At 40.2% G+C, this 23959-nt stretch overlaps 1 protein-coding gene across 2 annotated transcripts in view; it reads right to left on the reverse strand.

The window, feature by feature from the left end:
- Positions 1 to 23959, reverse strand: part of slc43a1 (solute carrier family 43 member 1) — a 174121-nt gene that overhangs the window by 65761 nt on the left and 84401 nt on the right. For both annotated transcript variants that reach the window (NM_001199911.1, XM_031905161.1), the window contains exons 6-8: positions 19276 to 19368; positions 9538 to 9671; positions 1527 to 1687 (exon numbers count right to left, since the gene is read on the reverse strand). In NM_001199911.1, coding sequence (NP_001186840.1) covers positions 1527 to 1687; positions 9538 to 9671; positions 19276 to 19368 — 388 coding nt within the window. The remainder of the gene's footprint in view (positions 1 to 1526; positions 1688 to 9537; positions 9672 to 19275; positions 19369 to 23959) is intronic.

The raw sequence follows: 23959 nt of genomic DNA on the forward strand, positions 1-23959 counted from the left end.
ACAAGGAGCCGCATATAGAGAGGGGACGCTGAAGAAGAAGCTGCAGCATGTATGGAGGCACTGTATGGGGGCACCTGTGCATGGGGGGCTAATGTGTATGGGGGACACTGTGGAGGGGGCTACTCTGTATGGGGGGGCACCTGTGTATGGGGGGGCACCTGTGTATGGGGGGGGCACCTGTGTATGGGGGGCTACTCTGTGTGGGGAGGCACCTGTGTATGGGGGGGGCACCTGTGTATGGGGGGGCTACTGTGTATGGGGGGGCTAATGTGTATGGGGGACACTGCGTGGGGGGGCTACTGTGAATGGGGGGGCTTCTGTGTATGGGGGGGCTACTGTGTATGGGGGCACTGTGTATGGGGGGGGCAAAACTGGTACATAGTTATAACTCACTTATAACTGACTGCCTTCTCTCTATATTTGTATTTGATATGTAGGAGTTGCTATTTTGTTTTCCTTAGGTAGTACAGTATGATGGTATAGCACAGGGGTCCCCAACCTTTCTTACTCGTGAGCCACAGTCAAATGTAAAAAGACTTGGAGAGCAACACAAGCATCATACTAGTTCATGGAGGAGCCAAATAAGGGCTAAGATTGGCTATTCGGCAGCCTCTATGCACACTATCAGCTTACAGGGGGCTTTATTTGGTAGTGAATCTTGTTTTTATTCAACCAAAACTTGCCCCCAAGTCAGGAATTCAAAAATAACTCCCTGGTTTGAGGCCAATGAGAACAACATCCAAGGGGTTGGGGAGCAACATGGTGCCCCTGAGCCTCTTGTTGGGGATCACTGGTATAGCACATTTACGTCTGATCCCGCCATTTCATCTATATAAAAGGAGTATTTTTTAAAAAAATGGGGAGTGGCAATTGGGGCGTGGCCACACAAAGTGGGCGTGGTCAAAAATTTTGCCCCCTGGGCGCGCCAAATCTTTTTTGTCCCTCTTTTCATTTTTCAAATGTTGGGAGGTATGGCACTGCAATTTGTGTTTTGTGTCTGATTTTTACTGCATTCGTTAGTTTTGGATGCAAATGTGTGTGTGTTCTGCCAGTCTAGCCATTGATCTCCTGTAATGTAAGCTTGTAAAAGCCAAATCTTTTTGTCCCTCTTTTCATTTTTCAAATGTTGGGAGGTATGGCACTGCAATTTGTGTTTTGTGTCTGATTTTTACTTTGGCACATGTGTCATTATCTCCTGCCACTCCTGCATTCAGCACTGCAAACACGACAAGAGGCTGAACTCTCTATTTAACATTTTTTGCAATTTGACCATGCATTGGTCTCTTATTAATAAAAACAATAATTTAAAAAAAAGCTATTCAATCCTCTACATTGGGCATTGGACTAGTAAAAAAAATATGAAGCAACAGCGGTGATATAGTGATAATATACTTAGTTATCTCTAACTGCCTGTGACTATTTGCTTATGTTAATACACAAAATAACTATAGAAACTTTGTTTGGGGTATTTTTGGCAAATTGCAGTTATATTCTTAATATAGACCATTCATGAAATAGATGCTTACCATTGCTTTTAGTGATATTTTTCAGGTCTTCTGTGGATAATTTAGTAGCTTCAGGGTCTCCTTTTTGGCTTAGTCTTTGACCAACAATTGTTACATGGGAGTAAAACTGATCGCCAGTGACTTTGTGGTCTAATGCAAGTGTGCGCAGGGTAACTTTTTTCCTGTAAAAAAAAAAGCAAAAACCCAAAGTTCAATAATGTGATTGATATTATATTAGAGTATTTTAAGAAAACAAATATATATGTCTGTTAAATATAAGTTTAATCACCTTATTTATTAGCATTGTGGGTAGATTTTTAGCCAATGTTTCCTTAAATTTCAAAATGTAAAATATGTACAGTATATGTCAGAGGAAAGATGTCGAACCATAGTAGAGCTTGCCAATTTAAATTTCCTGAAATACAAAAAGTAGGCTCTTGATAGTTCTGTAATACATCACCCCATGTAATAAAAGGCACTAGGTTTGCCCATAGCGGCCACTAAGATGTTTGCAGGTGATCAGTAAATACTTCCTGGTGATTGGTTGCTATGGGTTTCTGCTCCTGGGCAAACTTAGTGTCTTTTATTTCATAACCCTGTTAGAAGTCACTATGGGAGGCAAACATTAGTTCACATAAATAAAAAGTGTCAGAATGAAGTAGTTGGGTATATCTGGACTGGAGTTTATAGGCTAAATAATAGATGGTTCTATGTTAAATTTTCTAAAGCAGCAAGGTATAGTATAGGCTATACCAGCAGAGAACACATGAATCAGGACATGAATTATGGAAACTCTGTAGATCAACAGCAATCTGAATCACATCTGAATATTTTAATGACCGTGTTCCAGTGGTAGCAAGTGGAATCATACAGTCTTTTGATGGACACATTGTTGAAGCTACTCAACATTTGGTCCTATCTTCGTGAGGAACTTCAGGTGACTTTAGAAAGCCAAAGCAATACATATTTTTTCCTACTGGCGATTTACCTTCGCCGGTAGGAAAGCATTCAGAGGGGATTAATTGCCACTGTTAGAGAAAATTAATCTAGCAACAACTAGTCTCCTCATGTATCATTGCCCATAGGAAAGATCATTAGATTACCGGTATTCATCCACCTCCCTTGACCGTTCGTTGTGGTTTGTTAGCAGGAGTCAATTATGGGGGATTATCTATACTCTGGTATTCTAATTATCTACCCTGCAAGGACCAAACAATTTCAATTTCCCTGTTTAGCTCAAGAATTGCAAAAAAATGTTGCATTTACATACATTACACAACAATAGGTAAAAAAGTATGTTCAGTACAAGCAAAACTCAAAGATATGTCATTTTTGTGCCAAATTTGCAAATTTTAGAGATGACACTCTGTATGCTGGCCCAGCTCCTTCCATGGAATCTGTTCTGGAAGCTCTTTTTAAAGTGCTTAGAGGTTCAAAAGGCACAACCATTGCATCTGTCACAGACTCTGCATAGCTGATAATTTGTGTAGCACACTCAAGGGGCGTGGCCAAACTTTTGGTACTGCGGACTTGTGTTCATGGGGGCTCCATATAAATAACTGGTATGGAGCCCCAGAGTTTCTGATGGCAGCCCTGACTGCTGAAAAAGTGGTGTATTCTGCTCTGTTTATAAAACTTTATAACTTTTTGAAAAATCTAGCACCTCCAATTAATACCTCGCAAAAGCATAGCAATTTCAAATCATTCTCCCACCTCCTCTCCCTCTCCTTACTGCTATTACTTACCTCAGGCAAATCCTGGTCCCTACCATATATCTAGCTATCTGCTATCGCCCACTCATTACTTCACTTCTGGTAAAACTCTCACAAACTACTAACCTGTTTAACCTTATCCAAATTCCGACTCTCTCCTCTTCTTATCTCCCATTCTCATGTGGTGTTCTTGATAATGCCCTTTTACTAACAAAGCTACTTTAATTCATGATCTGTTCTGCTCCAAGTCTTTTCACCTGTTTGTCCTAACAGAGACCTGGTTTGGGAGGAGGGGTAGAGTGTACCTTGGCCAGGTGGGCTAGCATTTTACCTGAGCGTTCCCCGTGCTCATATATATTGATTCTAGAGAAATAATGTTTATGTTGCCTGAGACTATCTGCATATTTTTCTTATGCCTCGCGTAATGCGATAAGGGATTCAGGAGTTTGGAGGTTGGCTGCTTGCTTGTCTAGTTGGGATACCTGGTTTTCTAGCTCTGTGTGTACAGCTTTCGCTTGCCGTTTATATGCTGTAATTTCCGCTGATATGGAGATACACTTTTAATGCGTCCCAAAAGGGGAGTATCTGGCTTGAGCTCTGGTTTAACGTTGTAAATTCTTTGATACTAGCTCCTACAGTTGTAAAGTTATCAAGGATGTTCAGCCAGGTGGGGTTGATGGCTGGTATAGAGTTCTTAATTCTGTAGGGGAATTGCCATTGCAGTTGTACTGGTGCATGGTCTGAGATTCCTCTCGGTAGATAATTAACCTTACTGATGTAGGGAATCATTGCTGCATTGACTAGTACTAAGTTGATTCTAGAGAGGGATAGGTGGGATGTTGAGAAACAGGAGAATTGGCGAGCATTGGGGTTGGCTATTCTCCAGGGGTCTAGGAGTGCCAGTGAAGTTACCATCCGTGCAAGTTGGGTAGTTTTGGGGGGTGCCTTGTCTGGTTGTCTCCATGTCCTATCAGTACTGGGGGTAAGGACTTCATTAAAGTCACCTGCTATTATACACAGTGCATGCGGGAATTGGGACATTACGTCCGAGAGTATATGCAGTACCTTTGGGTCATACGGTGGAGTAATGTATATGTTTGCCAGTAAAAGTTTGCATGCATATAGATGACAATGTAAGAATAGGTATCTACCTTTGGGGTCTGATTTCAGAGACCCAAACCTAAATGGGACTCTTTTCCCTATAAGAATAATTACTCCAGAGGAGTGTGGAGTAAGTAGCCTGGTATGACCACCCAACCCAGGGTCTTTTAAGGGCTAGTATTTTGGATCCAGTTAGGTGCGCTTCTTGCAGAAATGCAATAGAGGTGTTGTGTTTTTTCAGGAAATCCAGGACTAGTCTGCATTTGATGGGGCAATTAAGACCCCTAACATTCCAGCTAGTCAATTGGATAGCCATGGTCCCGCTGGGTTGGGTAGTACCACACACTTGTTACTGGCCATTTCCCTTGCATTATTTCCACAGACCATTGAGCATAAAACATTAACAATATTGTCAAAACTGTAAAGCTGTACTTTAACGGCGTACAGATATATAAACATTTCCAACCGTTGCCCCCCTCCCCTTCCACTCGTTCCCCAATTTTGGGTAGAATTTGTCCCTTAAGAAAACTTTTAATAACTTCTAGTAGCTTCTCTGGGGGTGGATCGTGGCGCCTTGTTAGGCACAGTATTTTCCCAGATTTCTGGGAAGCTAGTGGCTTGTAGCTCATGAAGAGGAAAGCTGGAGCCGCTGAGATGTCCCCCGGGCTGGGATGGGCCCACTAGCGCTTGGGTGACAGTAAGCTAGGGATGTTCAGGTTGCTATGGATTTGACCTCTCAAGGGCCATTGTCACGCTATACATGGCAGGTGTCTGGGAGCCTTTAGCTAGTGTAGGGTATGCAGAGCTTTCTTAGTCCTTTGGCAGAGGACAGGAGTTAGGGAGTACATAGTATGGATCCTTAGGATGTTTCTGGGTCTTTATGGTAGTTTAGCCAATTGCTATGCAGGTATTCCTCTGGCGTCCATCCAGGTTTGTAAATCCTGAGGTGCAGTAAAGAAATATGATTTGCCATCTGCTTGGACTCTTAGGCGTGCTGGGTACATCATGGCATATGTTAGGCCTGTGGTGCACAGGCAGTTTTTCCCACTCTGGAAGCCTGCTCGTTGTCGTTGAACTTCGGCTGAGTAGTCCGCGTAAATTGTTATGCTTGCAGCTTGGTACCGCAATTGCCCTTGTGTCCTGGCGAGTGTTAGGATTTTGTCCCGGTCTCTGGCGTTGAGCAGCTTAGCGATCAGCGGTCTAGGCGGCGCCCCCGGGGGGGCTTGCTTGGTAGGGACTCTGTGGGCTCTTTCGATTGCGAATGTGCTGGACAGTTGCTCTGCTCCAAATGTTTCTTTTAGCCATGACTCTATGAAGGCTTCTGGTGCATTCCCTTCTGACAGTTCCGGGAAGTCGATGAATCTCAGGTTGCTGCGGCATAGGTGATTCTCCAAATCGTCTTGCAAATACCAAACCCACTTGCAAATACAACACAACAACGAAGGAACTCGAGTCATAGCTGCATGAGATACCGAGAAAGCCTTTGACTCAAGAGAGTGGCACTTCCTTTGGCATACAATAAAGAGATTTGGCTTTGGGCCACAATACCTTTGCTGGGTACAGGCCTTATAGTACTCCCCAAATGCTCAAATCAGGGCCAATAATATGCTATCCCTGGCCTTTGCTTTAAAAAGAGGCACCAGACAGGAATGCCCCCTGTCCCCATTCCTTTTCTGCCTAGCTATAGAGCCACTAGCGGAAATAATCTGTGGAACCGCAAACATAACAGGATTCACAATAGGCAATCTGCATGAAAAGATATCTTTATACACAGATGACATGCTTATATACCTTGAAAACCCCGGTGTGGCTCTAGCCAGGCTATTAAATACAATCGACTACAATGGGCTACACTCTGGTCTCCCTGTAAATTGGCATAAATCCACCCTATATGCAGTAGACTCCGAAGCAAAGAACTATTCCTGAACAAACACAGTTCGCCAACCCACAACTCAGAATTGCTGCCACAGCCCTAGAAGCTCAGTTACAACTCAGGAAGTCTCTCGACCATCTAGCAAACGTTAATGAACATAGGGGAGAAACAAGTGCCAAACTGCTACCAAAAATGGGTCCAGGACATAGGAGAATTGGAGCCAGAACGTGCTGAGACACCTACTACCATCCACTATATCATCTAGGGACAAACTAATCTAGGTCAAAATCCTCCACGGCTCCTACCTGACTCCTGAGCAACTGTACCGCATAAACCCAGCCAAAGGAAACAACTGCACCCGTAGATGTGGACTAGCAGGCACATGGTTCCACATAATCTGGACATTCCCCAAACTAAATAATTATTGGATGCAAATTATATAGGGGATTATAGGCAGACAGGGGGTGTTCTTTTTTCCCATAAAAACGAGCAACGCACCAGAGGCCACACCCCTTTAGATTAGAGGACCGGAGCTTCCATTTGAAGCAGCGTAGGTGGTTTTTCACGGTGAGGGCAGTGAGGTTGTGGAATGTCCTTCCTAGTGATATGGTAATGGCAGATTCTGTTAATGCCTTTAAGAGGGGCCTGGATGAATTCTTGAACAAGCATAGTATTCAAGGCTATTGTAATACTAATATCTACAGTTAGTATTAGTAGTTGTATATATAGTTTATGTATGTGAGTGTATAGATTGATAAGTATAGGTTGTGTGTGCTGGGTTTACTTGGAATGGTTGAACTTGATGGACTCTGGTCTTTTTTCAACCCTATGTAACTATGTAACTATGTTCTCATAGGGTACATGAAGGTCTGTGCTGCAGGAGAAAGCTCAGATCCCATTAATGCATGTGTGGTCAAAGTTATGTTTTTAGTTTTAAAATAATATTTATCAACATGTAGAATGATATGGCAAAGAACCTCTCACACGCCATATATGGTTTTCACGTGATTAATATAAAAGATTACGTAAATTACGTAAAGGGATAAACTATAAGGCAAGTAGCACAAATACCAAGAAACACACAATAAGAATATAAAAATAGTTACAGACATCCAGTTATAAACATAATACTTGTATAAATTCACTTTTACTTTTGATAATCCAGTTTCTCTACATCCTGGGTCTGATTTATTTGCTTTTAGTTATTTTCTGTATTCTGTATTCCTGTGGTCTGGTGGGCCTTTTTGCAGTTGCTTTGTCCTTCAGTCCCTTGCTTTTTTTGCCTTTCTTTGTTCTGGCTTTGCCTACTTCCTTTATGCTGATCACCTCTGTTTCTTTAGTTTATTACTGTAAACTGCATCTTATATGTCTTTAATGTCAAACATTTCCACGAAAGGTACGAATTACAAAAAAATAGTATTTGATTGTACTGTGCATATTTCTGCAACTTTTTCGTATTTTGCAGCAAAATTTTTACAACAAAATCATATTGTCGCGCCGAGCACGAAAGTTTTGAATTCATTCAAGCTTCTGTATTGTGACTTTCCTTTGGCCAGGTTGGAGCTGCATAGTGCCATTGAGTCCTATAGGAGGCTTCCAAAATCATGCACAGTTGGATCAAAGTTGGAAAGTTTTACGATTGTTCGGATATGAAAGTTTCATGACTTTGAGATCACCAATATGATATTATTGTGACTAATACGATTTTTTCGGAAGCATTTTCGTGATATTTGCGATCATCAGAAATTATTGTATTAAATCCGAATTTTTCGAACTCGTACTTTGATGAATAGACCCCCTAGGGTTTGCTACCTTTTCTGGAAAAAAATACCGTCATTCCTATATTTTTATCTGTTTTCCCAATTATTAACATTGGCATTGAGCATACATTTTTATTGGCCAGGCCAGTAGTGCTACCCAGTATAAAAAGCTGCTTACTCAGGGCAGGTGTCATATGATTTTTTTTCTTTTTTAATCCTGCTAAAATCATAAAGATGACGTGAGGGGGGATCTGCCTGTCACTATGCACAAATTGAATGTACATTTAGGGGACCATTTACTAAAGTTTTTTGAGAAACATTCTACTTTTTTTATGTTTCATTTTTTTTTGGCATTATACAAGTTTTGTTTTTTTCTAGAAAAATTTAAGATAATTCTGGGAATTATTTTTTTAAAACCAACAAATGTTGGTTTATAAAACTTGTGATTTTTTTTTTAGACACCAGGTTTAAGCTGCCGAGAACCATTTACAGCCTGTCCTTGACACATTTTTAAGGGGAAGTTAAACCCATCATTGTTTTATATTTCACACACAATTTCAAGTGACAATTTAAACACATTATTGTTTTTCCAAGAGTGAGCGCCAATGCTTCTAAAATGCACCTTTTTGGGAAAAAAGATGGATTCAAGGAAATAAATGTCTTTAAAATTCTAGTGTTTTTCAAGAATTTCCTGCAATATTCTCAAAATTTGTGGGAACGTTAACAAATTTTTTCGAGAAAGAAGTAAATTCTCAAAAAATCAACTTACACATTATTATGAATATTAATAAATACATCACTGATCAAATTTTTTAATCAAAAAAGTCTCAGGAGTTTATGAGTTTCTAAAAACAAAAAAAGTATTTTTATTAAAAATGACCTTAATGTCTTCTGAACAAAATCCATTCTGAAGTGCAGATCCTATTCAGGCCTGTTACATCAAACATGGGACAGGATCACGATTTTCCCTGAGGGCACTTTTCCCAACAGTGAAGAAAATGCATTGTGTGACATTAGCTTAATGGGTAAAGGAGAAGGAAAGGCTAATAAAGAGTTAATCTCAAGCTGCAGGCATACCTTCAGTTGTCTCAATAGTGCCCTTAAGTCTCCCCATATTTCTCTCGGTCAGATGATCAGAAGCCAAACAGGAAGAAAAGACACTGAGGTGTGTAAAGAAAGTTCCCATAATGCCTCGCTCCTGCACAGAAACCCAGACCAAGTGAACATGCTCAGTTAGTAAGACTATGAGTCAGCTTCCTGCTGATTGGCTCAGATCCACATTCCTAAGGGGGGGAGTGAGTTCTCAGCATTCTTGAGGGAGGGGGTAGCAGGAAAGAGCAGAAAGCAAAGAGCTGCATGTTTCTGGCACAGGAAAACAGACACAACTAATCTTTTGAAAGAGAAGTCAATGCAGCATTTCTGTGAGTGCTTATGGCTGTATTTGCATAGACCTTTCTGATAAAGCTTACTTAGTTTTTACCGTTCCTTCTCCTTTAAGGGATTTAACATACACAATAAAGATGCCGAAAGTTTAGGGGTGTGAAGAATCTAGACTAAAGGAGGATGCAGATGTTTATAATACTTACGTATAAGAAGTCTCATCAGGTGATGGGATTAATTCCTTGGGCCAGTTTATAATGCAGTTGAGGAAAATCAGACACGCTAAAGCCGACCAGCCCAACATTATCGCCACAAAAGAGACTCCTGCCTCATATATGAGCTGGAAAGAGTATACAAATATATAATAGACAATTAAAATACCAAATAAAACAAGGAATTAGGAATATAAATCTAGATGGGGGTACAAAAAAGGCAGATACATAGCTGACACATAAAGCTTTTTCTTACCATTTCCCTATCAAAATACACACTGAAAAGGGAATCTTTGTAATTTATAATTTTAAAGAAATTTATAATTCTCACTGTCATGCCAGGCACCATATGGCCCTGGCATGGCAAAGGGTTAACCTCTAGCCCCATCTGGTCTCCTGCAGAGACCCTTAATTAAATATGCACCCAGGGACTGCTGGAAGGTGACAACTTCAGCAGAGGGAGCAGACTATCCGTATCCAGCCATTTGGAGGGCGGGAAACCTGGGGCTATTGCTTTCTTTGATCTGTGATCAAAGAGGTCAGCTGGGGACCTAGAGCAGCAGGGGGGATGCAGCTATCAGAAAATATGGATTATAGAAATGGATCCATATCTCCGCTGCTTTAAGGTCCACATCCTCATAAATCACATAGGATTTATGAGGAGGGCCCAGGCTTCCCAATGATACCAAACAGGGGCTGCCTATACCCATCCGTGAGGAGGGATGGGTTCTGGGGGACTGGGACATGAGACACCCCCCATGTTTGGTATCATTTTGATCGCCCCCATATGGGTTAAGACAAGCCCCTATTGAATTCCCACTATCAATGTACTTGTAAAGAAAACAATCCCAACATTGACAGTCTTTCTTCATCGTTTAATTCTTTGATCGTGTACTTCGGCAGTGTACTATTGTCACGTAAGGAAGCAGTAGCTATGGGTGTTTTAACTACCAACCCACATCTCAGACAGACCATGAGAAAGGCTAGAGAGTTTACTATGAATTTTTCATTATTAGATCTTGTTAGGGATGGAATAGTTTGTGTATACGCCAATCCTGGCGATCTGGAAAACACCTCTCCTTGGAAAAATATTGGGGAAGGTATTTCCAGATTCAGCCACAAAATTGGTTGGGACCAGATATGGAACCCTTTACTGCTGACATACGTTCTAAATTGATTAAATCTGCACCATTTAATCTTCGAGCTCCTCTGTTGTCATTGTTAGGAGGTCTGAGATTAAACAGCCAGATTCATAAGGCCACTACCCATTTAGGTAGGTATTGGTGGTAGATTATCCTAATATTGCTTACTAGTGATGAGAATTTTTTTTCGCCAGGCACGGATTCGCAGCGAATACTGCATTTCGCCATTGGCGAATTGTTGTGTGAAACTTCAGTGAAAATTTGCAACAGAAAATTTTTTTGTGCATCAAAAAAAGTCGCAGTCACGTCAAATTGGGCGTGGTCGTGTAAAAATGGGCACAGTCATGACAAAAAAAGACACAGATGACAAAAAAAATGCGAGTGACAAAAAAATACAGATGAGAAAAAACATTTTTATAGATTTTATTGAGAACACGTATATCCTGGTGGGTGAATATTCTCAGTATAGCTACACTCATTTAAGATATGTGGATGCCACATTTTTGATTTGGACAGGCTCATTTAATAAATTGCAGGAATTCCTTGAGTATCTTAATAATGTACATACTGTAAAATTTACTTTAGAATTTATTTTTGATTTGATATAATTTATAATAACAATGAGTTTGTAACTACTGTTTATAATAAAACCTACAGATCCAAATAATTTTGTACAGTCAAATAACTTTCAACCCCCTGGATTACTGACTGGTTTGCCTAAGAGTCAGTTTATGAGGGAATGCCACATAACCTCCAGTGATGTGTGATTCTGAGGCGCATAAAGTAATGCATACATTTGTGGAAAAAGATTATGATGTGACAACCCCTAGGAAAATTAAAGAACAAGTGAAATCTTTACCAAGAGAGGAACTATTAAAGAAAAAAGAAAAAAGCAGTTTAAAAAGTCAACAGGCTGTTTTTGTAACTACTTATGACAATAATACCGGGTCAATAAAAAAAATTGGTGTTAAAATACTGGGGTTTTTTGAAAGCGACCCTAAATTGAGTAAATTGTTCCGTAATCCCTCGATGTATTCATATAGAAAAGGAAAAACAGTGGGAGAGTTGTTAAAATCGAGATTAAGTAATACAAAAAAAGACAGAGAAGTATGTGAAAAGGGAGGTACATATCCATGTGCTAATTGTAGCCATTGCAATGGCATTATCCTCGGGCATAATGTAATACATCCACATAATGGCTCAAAATTGCAGGTAAAATGGACTTTTAATTGTAATAGTAAATATGTGGTCTATTACATTAACTGTCCCTGTGGATTAGGCTATGTAATTCAGATGAGTAGCGCAGTGCATGTGCGACTGAATGAGCATAAATCTAGGATTCAGAATTATAAACCCCTCAAAGAAAAAGAGAAGGGTAAAGAACTAGTTAAAAATTAGTTAAGGAGAGAAGGGAAACAACCCTGGCTAAACATTTTTTCGAATTTGGTCATCATATCTTGCAATTTACATAGCAAATATTGGAACAGATTAAAGTGAGGGAGGGGCAGGATACAAAGAGAATTTTATTACAAAAGGAATTCTACTGGATTTCGGATTTAAAAGTATCCTCAAGGTTTAAACGAGGATTTTACAGTGTCTTGCTTTTAAGATCTTGTGGTTATATTATAGTAACCGTTAATTATGTATGCCTTTTTTCTGCAGATATAAAATATGAATGATGAATTGTGCAGTACTTCAGAGACAGGTAACTCCTTTCCAGGGTCAGGGTTAGTTAGTTTCGTATCAAATGTTACTTTTAGTTTTCAGTGAGTTATGGTATTCCATTAATTGTATCAATTTACAATGTTGCACTTTTGCTAATATCACTATGTAAATGTAACATGTTCTAAAGGTATAAAGACATTTTTGTTTGTTGTTATTTTTCTAGAGTTATTTTGGTAGGTGGTTTATTTGTGGACTTATTTTTTCTCAAAAAAAGTTTTTTACTTTATGGACTTTCGTGTACATAGTTACATAGTAAAGTACATTGTTACATAGAGTTAAAAAAAGACAAGAGTCCATCAATTTCAACCCTTCCAAGTAAACCCAGCACACACAACCTACAGTATACTTACCAATCTATACTATCACATACATAAACTATATATACAACCATTAATTAATACTAACTGTAGATATTAGTATCACAATAGCCTTGGATATTCTGCTTGTTCAAGACCTCATCCAGGCCCCTCTTAAAGGCATTAACAGAATCTGCCATTACAACAACTAGGAAGGGCATTCCACAATCTCACTGCCCTCACCGTTAAAAACCACCTACGCTGCTTCAACTGGAAACTCCATTCCTCTAATCTAAAGGGGTGGCCTCTGGTGCGTTGATCGCTTTTATGGGAAAAAAAGAACACCCCCTATCTGCCTATAATCCCCTCTAATGTATTTGTACAGAGTAATCATGTCCCCTCGCAAGTGCCTCTTTTTCAGAGAAAACAACCACAACCTCGACAGTCTAACCTCATAGCTTAAAGGAGAAGGAAAGGCAAAGTCACTTGGGGGTGCCAAAATGTTAGGCACCCCCAAGTGACTTAAATCGCCTACCTTTTACCCCGGGCTGGTGCTCCTGTTCGGAGAGAACAGCACCAGCCTGGGTAGCTGCAGCGCTTCCTGCTTCGCGTGCACGCGCATGTGCAGTAGAGTGAAAAAGCCGAACTTTAACAGAGAACGAAGCAGGAAGGAGGAAGCGCTCGCTACAGCTACCCCGGGCTGGTGCTGTTTTCTCCTAACAGAGGCACCATCCCGGGGTACAAGGTAAGTGATTAAAGTCACTTGGGGGTGCCTAACATTTTGGCACCCCCAAGTGACTTAGCCTTTCCTTGTCCTTTAAATCTTCCATCCCCTTAACCAGTTTAGTTGCACGTCTCTGCACTCTCTCCAGCTCATTAATATCCTTCTTAAGGACTGGAGCCCAAAACTACACTGCATACTCAAGGTGAGGCTTTACAAGGGACCTATAAAGAGGCAAAATTATGTTTTCATCCCTTGAGTCAATGCCTCAACACTTTATTTGCTTTAGTAGCCACAGAATGACACTGCCTGGAATTAGACAACTTGTTATCTACAAAAACTAGATCCTTAATTAAGGATACCCCCAATAAACTACCATTTAGTAGATAGTTCACGTTTATATTGAACCACATTTTCCAGTTTGCTGCCCAGTTTTCCAATTTAGTCAAATTGTTCTGCAAAGCAGCAGCATCCTGCATGGAACTTATAGTTTTGCACAATTTAGTGTCATCAGCAAAAATAGAGACAGTTTCTCTATGCCCACCTCCAGGTCGTTAATAAACAAGTTAAAAAGCAAAGGACCAAGGGCTGACCCCTGCGGTACTCCACTAACAACACAGGTCCAATTAGAAAATGTTCCATTTACCACCACTCTTTGTAATCTATCCTCCAACCAGTTCTCTATCCAATTACAAATATTATACTCCAGGCCAATATTCCTCAATTATTCATTAACCTTCTGTGAGGTACTGTATCAAACGCTTTTGCAAAGTCCAAGTACATGACATCAACTGCCATTCCAGCATTGAAGTTCCTGCTCACCTCCTCATAAAAGGCGACTAAATTAGTCTGGCAAGATCTGTTACACATAAAACCATGCTGGCACAAACTTATAGTATTGTGAACTGCAATGTGTTCAAGTACCTTATCCCTTATTACCCCTTCCAAAAGCTTTTCTACTACTGATGTCAGACCAACAGGCTTATAGTTTTCAGGCAGAGAATGCAATCCTTTTTTAAATAATGGCATCACATTAGCAATTCGCCAGTCTCTCGGCACCAAGCCAGACCTCCACGAATCTTGAAAAATTAAGTGAAGAGGCTTGGCAATCACAGTGCTATCTGGACAATTGTTTTTCTTATATTGAGAACTGTCACTATGGAGTTTGGTCTCTGTATTTTTAAATTAATATTTTAATTGTGTAATTATTTATGCTAAATAACTGTGAGACTATTTAATCACTTTCATTGCACTGGCTTGTATGCCCGATAAAGGGGTATGCTCCCGAAACGTCGCTTCTACACTTTAATAAAATACTCGGGGCTAAGCCCCGCTTGCATTATACTCATTGTGCCAGTCATTTTCTGTTGGTTTTCTGCTGCAATACCCTTTTGGGACAGCTAGGGGAACTAGGAGGGGGCTGTGCTGAACCTGTTAGCACTGTAGACACTTCTAAACTAGAAAGGGGGTATACACATATCAAAACAGCATGAAAATAGATGTGGGCGGATTTATTAAAAGCAGGAGTTTCTACAGAGGAAACAGATGGGGTCCCCACAGCAGAGTTACTTAAAAATGGAAGCCAGTGGTGGGTAATAAAGCAGATATTAAAACAGAAATTTGTGAGGATAGTAATGATGAATGTGAAGCCCCTACTCTCAATTCCAACACACCCAATACAGGGGTTAAATCCAGAGGAGAATATAGAGAAGCACAAAAGAAGGAACTGGGACATCCTTCCTCTTTATGAGAAGGTGGGTCTACAGCCAGTGAGAGCAGTGACCACTAGAGACCAATGCCCATATGTTCCTTTCACTGTATGGTGGGGGGATCACCCAATTCAACCCCATCAATGGCTTTAGTTAATACAGTAGCAGAAGTTACACTTCTTCAGGGGGACCCCTCCCATTACAAAGTAGAAATAATACATGTAGAAAGTTTAGGGGGCCACACCACTCCAGAAGTCAGAGTAAGGGTAAGATTAGCAATAAAGAAACAGACAGGTTTTTGGGCTAATGTATTCATTTCCGAATTACCTGAAATCATACTGGAGATGAATATGCTTTTAGGACAATGATTGAAAACAGAAAGAGAAACTGTTCAAAAGCTGTTAAGGGTAGGAGTTCTAAGGCTAGCAGTCAGACCATTTAATGCACCAGCACAGGTATGGTGGGACCCATTATCCAGAATGCTTGGGACCTGGGGTTTTTCCGTAATTCAGATATCCTACCTTAGGTTTACTAAAAAAAAATATTTAAACAGTAATTAAACCCACTAGGATTGTTTTGGCTCCAGTAAGGATTAATTATATCTTAGGAAATCATTTTTAAAAATGTGAATTTATTATCTCCCATTTATGGGAGATGGCCTTTGTGTAATTTGGAACTTTCTGAATAATAAGAAAGAGGCACAACAAATCATTGGGGTTGTGGGCTTCTAGGGGTTATTTATCCCACACTTATTTTTGGGTCCTTAGCAGAAAACTGCATATTTAGCTGCCGAGGAACAGCAACAAGGGCTAGGGCCAGTGAGACCTGGAATCCCTATTCAAGTGGACATAGTAGAAAACAATGGCACTATCTTCTGGAGTTTGTGGCAAGCAAATGAAAAGAAAGTAAAAAGAGATATATCAATACAATATGTGAATATGTTCCCACAACTGGGAAAGACCCAATTACTGCTCACACAGCACTACCCATTGCAGGGTGGGTTTGAGACAATGATCTAACTACTAGAGCATCAGTGTCGCAAAATCAGACTTTGATTAAATGGAAATGGTACCTTCAGGAAAGAGGAGCAATTACAGCTGGAGATATCAGAGACATTCAAAAACAGATTGCTGGTCTTGTTACATTCACTTGTACACAACCAGAGGAGAAAATTCCAATCCTGTCACCATCTCCCACTGAAGAGGCAACCTCCTTTAATTTTTTGCCAGTGGAACAGCAGGAGACAGCATGTTTTACAGATGAATCCTACAATCCAAGCACAGATACAGTACTTCAAGAGACCTGCATTTGGGGGGTCCAGCTAATATGCAGAATTAAAGACTGTAGTGATGACCGCACTAAGATACTTTCGGAAACCCACAAGCATGGCCTAATACTTCCCTCCTACTGATCTGCTGTGCATAAACTATGGAAGGATGACTCAGTATGTTATTTAATTGCACTGACCAAACTGCATTCTCAAGTTTATTCTTCATTGGCAGATTCAGCAGATGTTCCAGGAGCGCATGCCCTTGTTCAAGGTGATTGGGTCTTCCCCAAAAGGAATGTTGCCAAGGTCTTCTAGCCAGACTAGGAAGGACCACCTCAAGTACTCTTCACTGGAGATACTGCAGTGAAAGTGGAAGGGAAACACAACTGGATCCACACCTCCCACTGCAAGAAGACTCAGCTTCCACCCATTGTGTAAGTGTGGGGATTGTGAGGACATAATAACGCCTCTTTCCCTGCACCACCTAAGTCCGGGGACCTCAGTATCCAGTGCTAAGGCAGTAGGTCCCTGTCGGGTGAAGATCAAACCTTTGAACAGCACCTCATCATCGTCATCATGTCTCTATGGGACAGGAGCTTTGGACTCAAGGCAGACAACAGACTGGTAATTTGTGTCACTCTCATGTGTGTACACATCATTATTCTTGTTCTTGGTGTGCTTTTTACTGCTCGCTTTCAGGTTCTGTCCACGGATGGATCACCCCTACTGACAACACCAGCCAAACCTACATCACCTAGGCTAAGGATGCCAAATCTCACTGCACCTACAACCCTCATAAAAATGGCCAAAAGAGACTTATATGCACAATTGTTTGATCCCAGCGATAATGCCCATGTCAGTATGCATATTATGCCAGCTCTTAACATTTCTAACTGTTGGATTTGCACACACTCTCCTTTTACAGCACACAGCACACAGCATGCCATATATTGCTGATCCTCTTAAACCTTAGGAAATAGTTAAGATGCTTTAAGGGAATTTTACCCTCTGCCAGTATAACACCACTATTATCTTACTTGCTAAATCTGTGGCCCCAAGGATATTGGTATAACAGTGGTGTTATGGAAAAAATTCCAAATCTTCCTCCTACTTAGGGGCACATTTACTAACCCACGAACGGGCCGAATGCGTCCGATTGCGTTTTTTTCGTAATGATCGGTAATTTTGCGATTTTTTCGGCGTCTTTACGATTTTTGCGTAAAAACGCGAGTTTTTCGTAGCCATTACGAAAGTTGCGCAAAGTCGCGATTTTTTAGTACGCATAAATCGTAAAGACGCCGAAAAACTCGCGTTTTTACGCAAAAATCGTAAAGACGCCGAAAAAAATCGCAAAAAATACGAAAAAGTCGCAAAATGTTCGTTTCCAATCAGAATTTTTCCAATTCGGATTCGAAATCGTGTCTTAGTAAATCAGCCCCTTAGTATATGACAGCGGCAGATTTCAAGCTGTCTCATGTCTCATCACATCTCCTTGCCAATCGGGATGTCACAAGTAGCGCTGAAGTTTTATTTGACATCCCATAGGTTAATAGGTGTTGCATTAAGAAGGCCTTCAGCCTCCTGTCTGATCTTTCACTGCTACTTGATAACATGATCAATGAGTATGATGATACATTTTAATTTGTTAGCCACAAGCTTAAGCAGCTAAAGAAAGAAGTTATGCAACATCGCTTAGTCTTAGATTACCTTACAGCCAGTCAAGGAGGCTTGTGCACTATAGTCAGGACAGCATGTTGTAATTACATTGATGAATCCAATAAGGTGGAAGAAGCAGTTGACAAACACTTAGCAAGGGTTTAGCAAATGAAGTAAAGCTTCCTTTCCACACACATCAAACAGTCCATCTTTTCCTGGCTAAACCCCACAACTTGGTTCAAAAGTCTAGCTGGTTGGTTCAATGTTATAGGCCATTTGCTCTTTCGGTGTTATCAATTGCCTGCCTTTCATCATCAGTTGCTGCTGTTCTTGCTGCACCACCTCCTTGCTTCCAAGTTGATCTAAACCTGTTCTCTTTTACCCATGGCACAGTAATCTTTAACGCATATTATTAACCTTATTATTTCAGTACCAGTGTATGTTACTAACCTTCACTTTTCATATATTTTTTTTTTATATATTTTGTGCTTCATTTATTACTAACCAGGTAAGTGTGTTTATATTTGTTAATAACAATTAACAATGCAGGAGACTGTTATGGTTGAGCCAACACAGCAGTGGTTAACCTGCAGAGCTTTGCACCTAGTCAGAGGCTAGTATGGTTTCAAGTTGCCAATGACATACTTTATGGACAGTTTTAAGGAACCCTGCATTCTTGAGTATATCTTGTTGTTGTGTACTGAATTACAGTCATACAGGCCATGCAAGGACACAGTACTGAAACTTCTTTTGGTTCTCAAGGCACTGCTTGTGCTAATTAATGTGTATTTTTTTACCTGCAGCACTTGTTTCTCCTGGTCTATGGTGACCAGATCACTTTCCAAATTCCAACTAGCAGGGTTGAAACAATTGCAGTGCTGCCCTGCAACATGTATTTATTAGACATGCCCCTGAGTTTATAAGTGATCTGGTCACCCTAACTAATTTTCTCAACCAAAAAATGCCCAAAAAACATCTGCTGCCTATGAAAAGCTACATTACTGAGACAGAAAGCTTCTTAATTCTCAACTTCACCATTCCAAATAGGTGTGCAAGTAGACCAGGCTGTGTAACACTGAAAGGAAATAATAAGTCATCTGCATTCCAGTTTTGTGATTAATATATGTATCTCAAATGGCCCTTATGCAAGTCATGAGTTGGAGTAACACAAATGTAGTTTTGTTATTATTAATATTACCAATATTGTACTTACTTTTAAGCCAGGAAATGTAATGGCTGAAGAAGCATAGGATCCAATCATTAGTGACATCATGGTTGAGCGCATATTACCAAACAAATTGGGTAACTAAAAGAAGGAAAAGAATATTAAGAGAAGCAACATCAATTTTAACATAGCTGAAAAGTTGGGTTGGCTTTGAAAATGTATTTGGTCAATGTTACAATCCAAAATATAGTGACAATATGCATTGTCATATTTTGTTACTTATATGCTTATATATACGTATATTATTATTATTAACATTTATTTATAAAGCGCCAACATATTCCGCAGTGCTGTACAATAAGTGGGTTTCATACATTGGACATACAGAGTAACATATAAAGCAATCAATAACCGATACAAGAGGTGAAGAGGGTACAAGAATATGCTTTAAAGGAGAAGGAAAGTCATTTTGGCATTTTAGTGGCAATTGATTAGCCACAATACTGCAAGCTAGAAGGCTATATTTGTTCTGCAGAAAGCTTTTCCATACCTTTACCATATCTGAGTAGTGATGAGCAAATCTGTCCTGATTTGCTTAGGCACAAAATTTGCAAATCTTTCAAAACACTGGCAAAACAGGAAAAAAATTTGCGAACTTGCAAAAATGTGTGCAAAAAAAATAATTGTTGCAAGTGTCAAAAAATTATGCATTCTTATGGGAGGGGGGAGTAGGAGAAGGGAGAGGAGAGAACTGTGCAGACTCGGCCCCGGGAATGAAGGATTTTTCTGAGGAAGTCAGATACCAAAGTACATGTATACACAAAAGCAGACAAAAAACCCGGTGTTTCTTTTTGATAGATAGGATAGTGCAGTTGTTCTGTGAGTGCTTATTTATGTATTTAAATAAACCTCTCTGATAAAGCTTACTTAGTTTTTACCTTTCCTTCTCCTTTAAATAATTGGAGAATAGAGAACAATTAATCCACTATTGTAAAATATATGATAGTTATAGAGGTCATGTGGTACACAAGTTTTTAGTGTTTCACAAAGCACTGAATAATCATAATAACATGACATTAAGCACCATTTATAAGGATATAATTTACAACATATTCATAAATATTGTGTATTTTATATTTCATATCTACAGAATGCGCGGTCGAGGTGGGCGGGTGGCAAAAGTGGGCAGAAATCCAGCCCTGCCCATGTGGTAAATTGTATAGTAGATATTTTACCCCCCTACTGTAATTTAAGTAGATATATATATAAGATATTAGAAGTCATAGAGGAGTTACGTGGCCATATAAAAGCACAAGGCTACATGGTAACTCTCTGAGGTGACTAATATTTTTATAATTAAAAAAAGTAAAATTAATTAAAATCTACAGTTCAGTTTATGCAGATAAATCTATATAGAAATAAAGCTTTTTCCCTTAGCTGCAGAAAGAGGTGTGGTACAAAAGATATGGCTTTACTGCATTTGTATAAATACTAGTATTTTATAATATACTGTCAGGCAGTCAGGAAGAGGAAAAAGCTCCACAGCAATGCAGAGGAAAATGTTATGCTTTTATTTGTTAGAATGACAATGGCAGGGAAGGGTTAAGTGGAGAAAGCTCCAAAGGAGGAGGGATGATGCAATCAAAGCACAGGGCAGATCATCAGCCATGAACTTTACACACTGGACAGGGATTTACACACTTAACCACACTATTTTTCTTGTGTGAATCCTTTCTTGTGTATGAAGTTTTCGATGATCTGCCCTCTGCATTGCATACCTCCCAACATTTGAAAAATGAAAAGAGGGACAAAAAGATTTGGCGTGCGCAGCGCGGCAACATTTTTGACCACGCCCACTTTTGTGGCCACGCCCCAATTACCACACCTAATTAAAAAAAATACTCCTTTTATATAGTTGATATGGCGGGATCAGACGCAAATGTGCTATTCCCTCATACTGTACTACCTAAGGAAAACAATATAGCAACTCCTACATATAAAATACAAATATAGAGAGAAGGCAGTCAGTTATAACTATGTACCAGTTTTGTCCCCCCATACACAGTGCCCCCATACACAGTGCCCCCCATACACAGTAGCCCCCCATACACAATAGCCCCCCCATACACAGTGCCCCCCATACACAGTGCCCCCATACACAGTGCCCCCCATACACAGTAGCCCCCAATACACAGTAGCTCCCCATACACAGTAGCCCCATACACAGTGCCCCCCATACACAGTAGCCCCCATACACAGTGCCCCCCCATACACAGTAGCCCCCATACACAGTACCTCCCATACACAGTACCCCCATACACAGTAGCCCCCATACACAGTACCTCCCATACACAGTAGCCCCCAATACACAGTAGCCCCCAATACTCAGTAGCTCCCAATACACAGTAGCCCCCATACACAGTACCCCCAATACACAGTATCCCCCCATACACAGTAGCTCCCCATACACAGTAGCTCCCCATACACAGTAGCTCCCCATATACAGTAGCCCCCAATACACAGTAGCCCCCCCATACACAGTAGCCCCCAATACACAGTAGCCCTCCCCATACACAGTACCCCCCATAGGAGCTCCGCCTTCGTCAGCTGCTACTTCTCATGCGGCTCCTTGTCTGTGGTGACAGGCCCTTTTATAAGGTTGCACCCCGTGCGTAATGATGTCACACGTACCCACACGCGCAACCTTATAAAAGGGCCTGTCGCGTTGCACAAGGAGCCGCAGGAGAAGAAGCCGGAACATCCGGCCCCAGTCAGCACATGCCGCTGTGCTGGATAGGTCTATGAATGTCCTGCGTTTCTGTAATCTATTACGGAAATGCGGGACATTCATGGAACTATCCGGGACAGCGGGATGCGCTCTAAAAACAGGGACAGTCCCGCGGAAAGCGCTAATTAAGTACCGATTCATCAACAAATTTTCGCGTTAAATAGCGCGCTACTGCAATGCATTACTTTTAACGCATTGCGTTAATTAGCGAATAGGAACAGTACTAACGCATGATTCACAAACACATATGAAGCGTTAAACGCGCTAAATATCACATTAGTCTGTGCAAATATTAACACCTACTTGGGGCAGGCGGTACTTATAGAAAATTGCAGTTCGTTTTTGGCAACACAACATGGACTTTGCAGTGGGATTTTTTCAAGTACGTGTTGGCCCTAGAGTGATGCATCCTCCAGTTTTCAGGGAAATGGTCATTTAACGCACGCATTTACGTGCGTTAAATCATGCGCTAATATAGCAAGCGGCGAAATATATCACGTGTAGCGGGAATTAACGCATGCGCGGAAAATTACGCAAGAAAAACTCTCTTCGCGAGTTAAATAATGCAAATAGCATTGCGTCAAAATTTTGATGCCTGTCTTTTTAGTGAATCGCGCGTTAAGTCGCAAAAAATAAGCAAAACATTTTTTAGTGCATGCTATAAATAGCGCTCGTTTTAACGCACTTTAGTGAATCAAGTAGGAAGTGGGTTTTGGCAGACAGAGACAGGGACAGGTGAGCAGGGAGACAGGGACCAGCGTCAGATGGCCATTGGTGACCTCAGAAAAAAATAGAATAAATTGAGCTGTGCTAAAAAACTAATATTGTAGAAATCTCTCAGAACTAGTTCAACAACCTCCTCCTTATGCAATGCAATAATGTGAAGGTACAATATGCTGGAGTGTATTACTTTCTCTCTCTTAGAATCAGTGCTTACACAGTGAAAATAGCTTTTTGTATAGCCCCAGCCCCTCAAAACAAATGCGTGCTGCTGTTTTCATCATTTTTGTACTTTCTATCTCTTAGTGACAAAACTAAGAGTATCAGTACTTTTGGGGCATCCCCCAACTTTACAACATTTATGCCGTATCAAAAAGATACCAATGCGCAGAAAAAAATGTTTCGTTTGAAAAGGCAAAAAATTGATCTTCTTCTCAATCAAAACCAACTTATTACACAGCAAAATCACATCCTTATAGATCAAACCCAGCCTCTTAAAGAACAAATATTCCTCAATGCTGGTCACAAAACCTTTAGATACGTGTCAACAAAACTCGTACTCTATGCTTAATGTTTCTTCCTCAGCTGTTTCTAATGATCCTTCTAATGCTCCTTCTAAAAGGGGTGGCCCTCGAGTTAAGTGGGGGGATTTTTACAGAGAAAAAAAATCACAAGGGTTGCTTTGTCACTTTTTTGCCATACATGGTTACAAATTAAATAAAATTTTTATTGGAAACATCTATGATGTTTTATTTATAATTGAAATGGGTATTTTTAAGCTTATAAACACCACATGCTACATGTTAACATAATTGAATAATTATCATTAATTATGGGTAATTTAAATGGAAGTTCAGCTTAGTAGTTTTAGCATTTTAGCACAAACATATGTTGACTATATCAGTATTTTAAATGCATCTCTCATCTTACTTATGTTTGCATTAGAATATAATGACATATTAGTTGAAACTAACCTCCTTTAAAAAATGGAATGGTTAATGGTTAATTAATGAAGGCAAACAGATTAAGAAATGTAGTTATTTTAAGTGAAAACACTTACAACTAAGCCAATTATTTCACACATGCCTTCCAGCCTTTGTTGAATCCCCATCTGTGTCAATTTGTGCAGGAATTTCAGGCTGTAGATCATTGGCAATGTCCAGTGGCATGTGTTGTTTTAAGGAGCAAGATGCAAGATGCAATATACAATGATCTTCTTGGCCA

This window comes from Xenopus tropicalis, chromosome 7 (assembly GCF_000004195.4).
Source record: "Xenopus tropicalis strain Nigerian chromosome 7, UCB_Xtro_10.0, whole genome shotgun sequence".
NCBI classification, from domain to species: Eukaryota; Metazoa; Chordata; class Amphibia; order Anura; family Pipidae; genus Xenopus; species Xenopus tropicalis.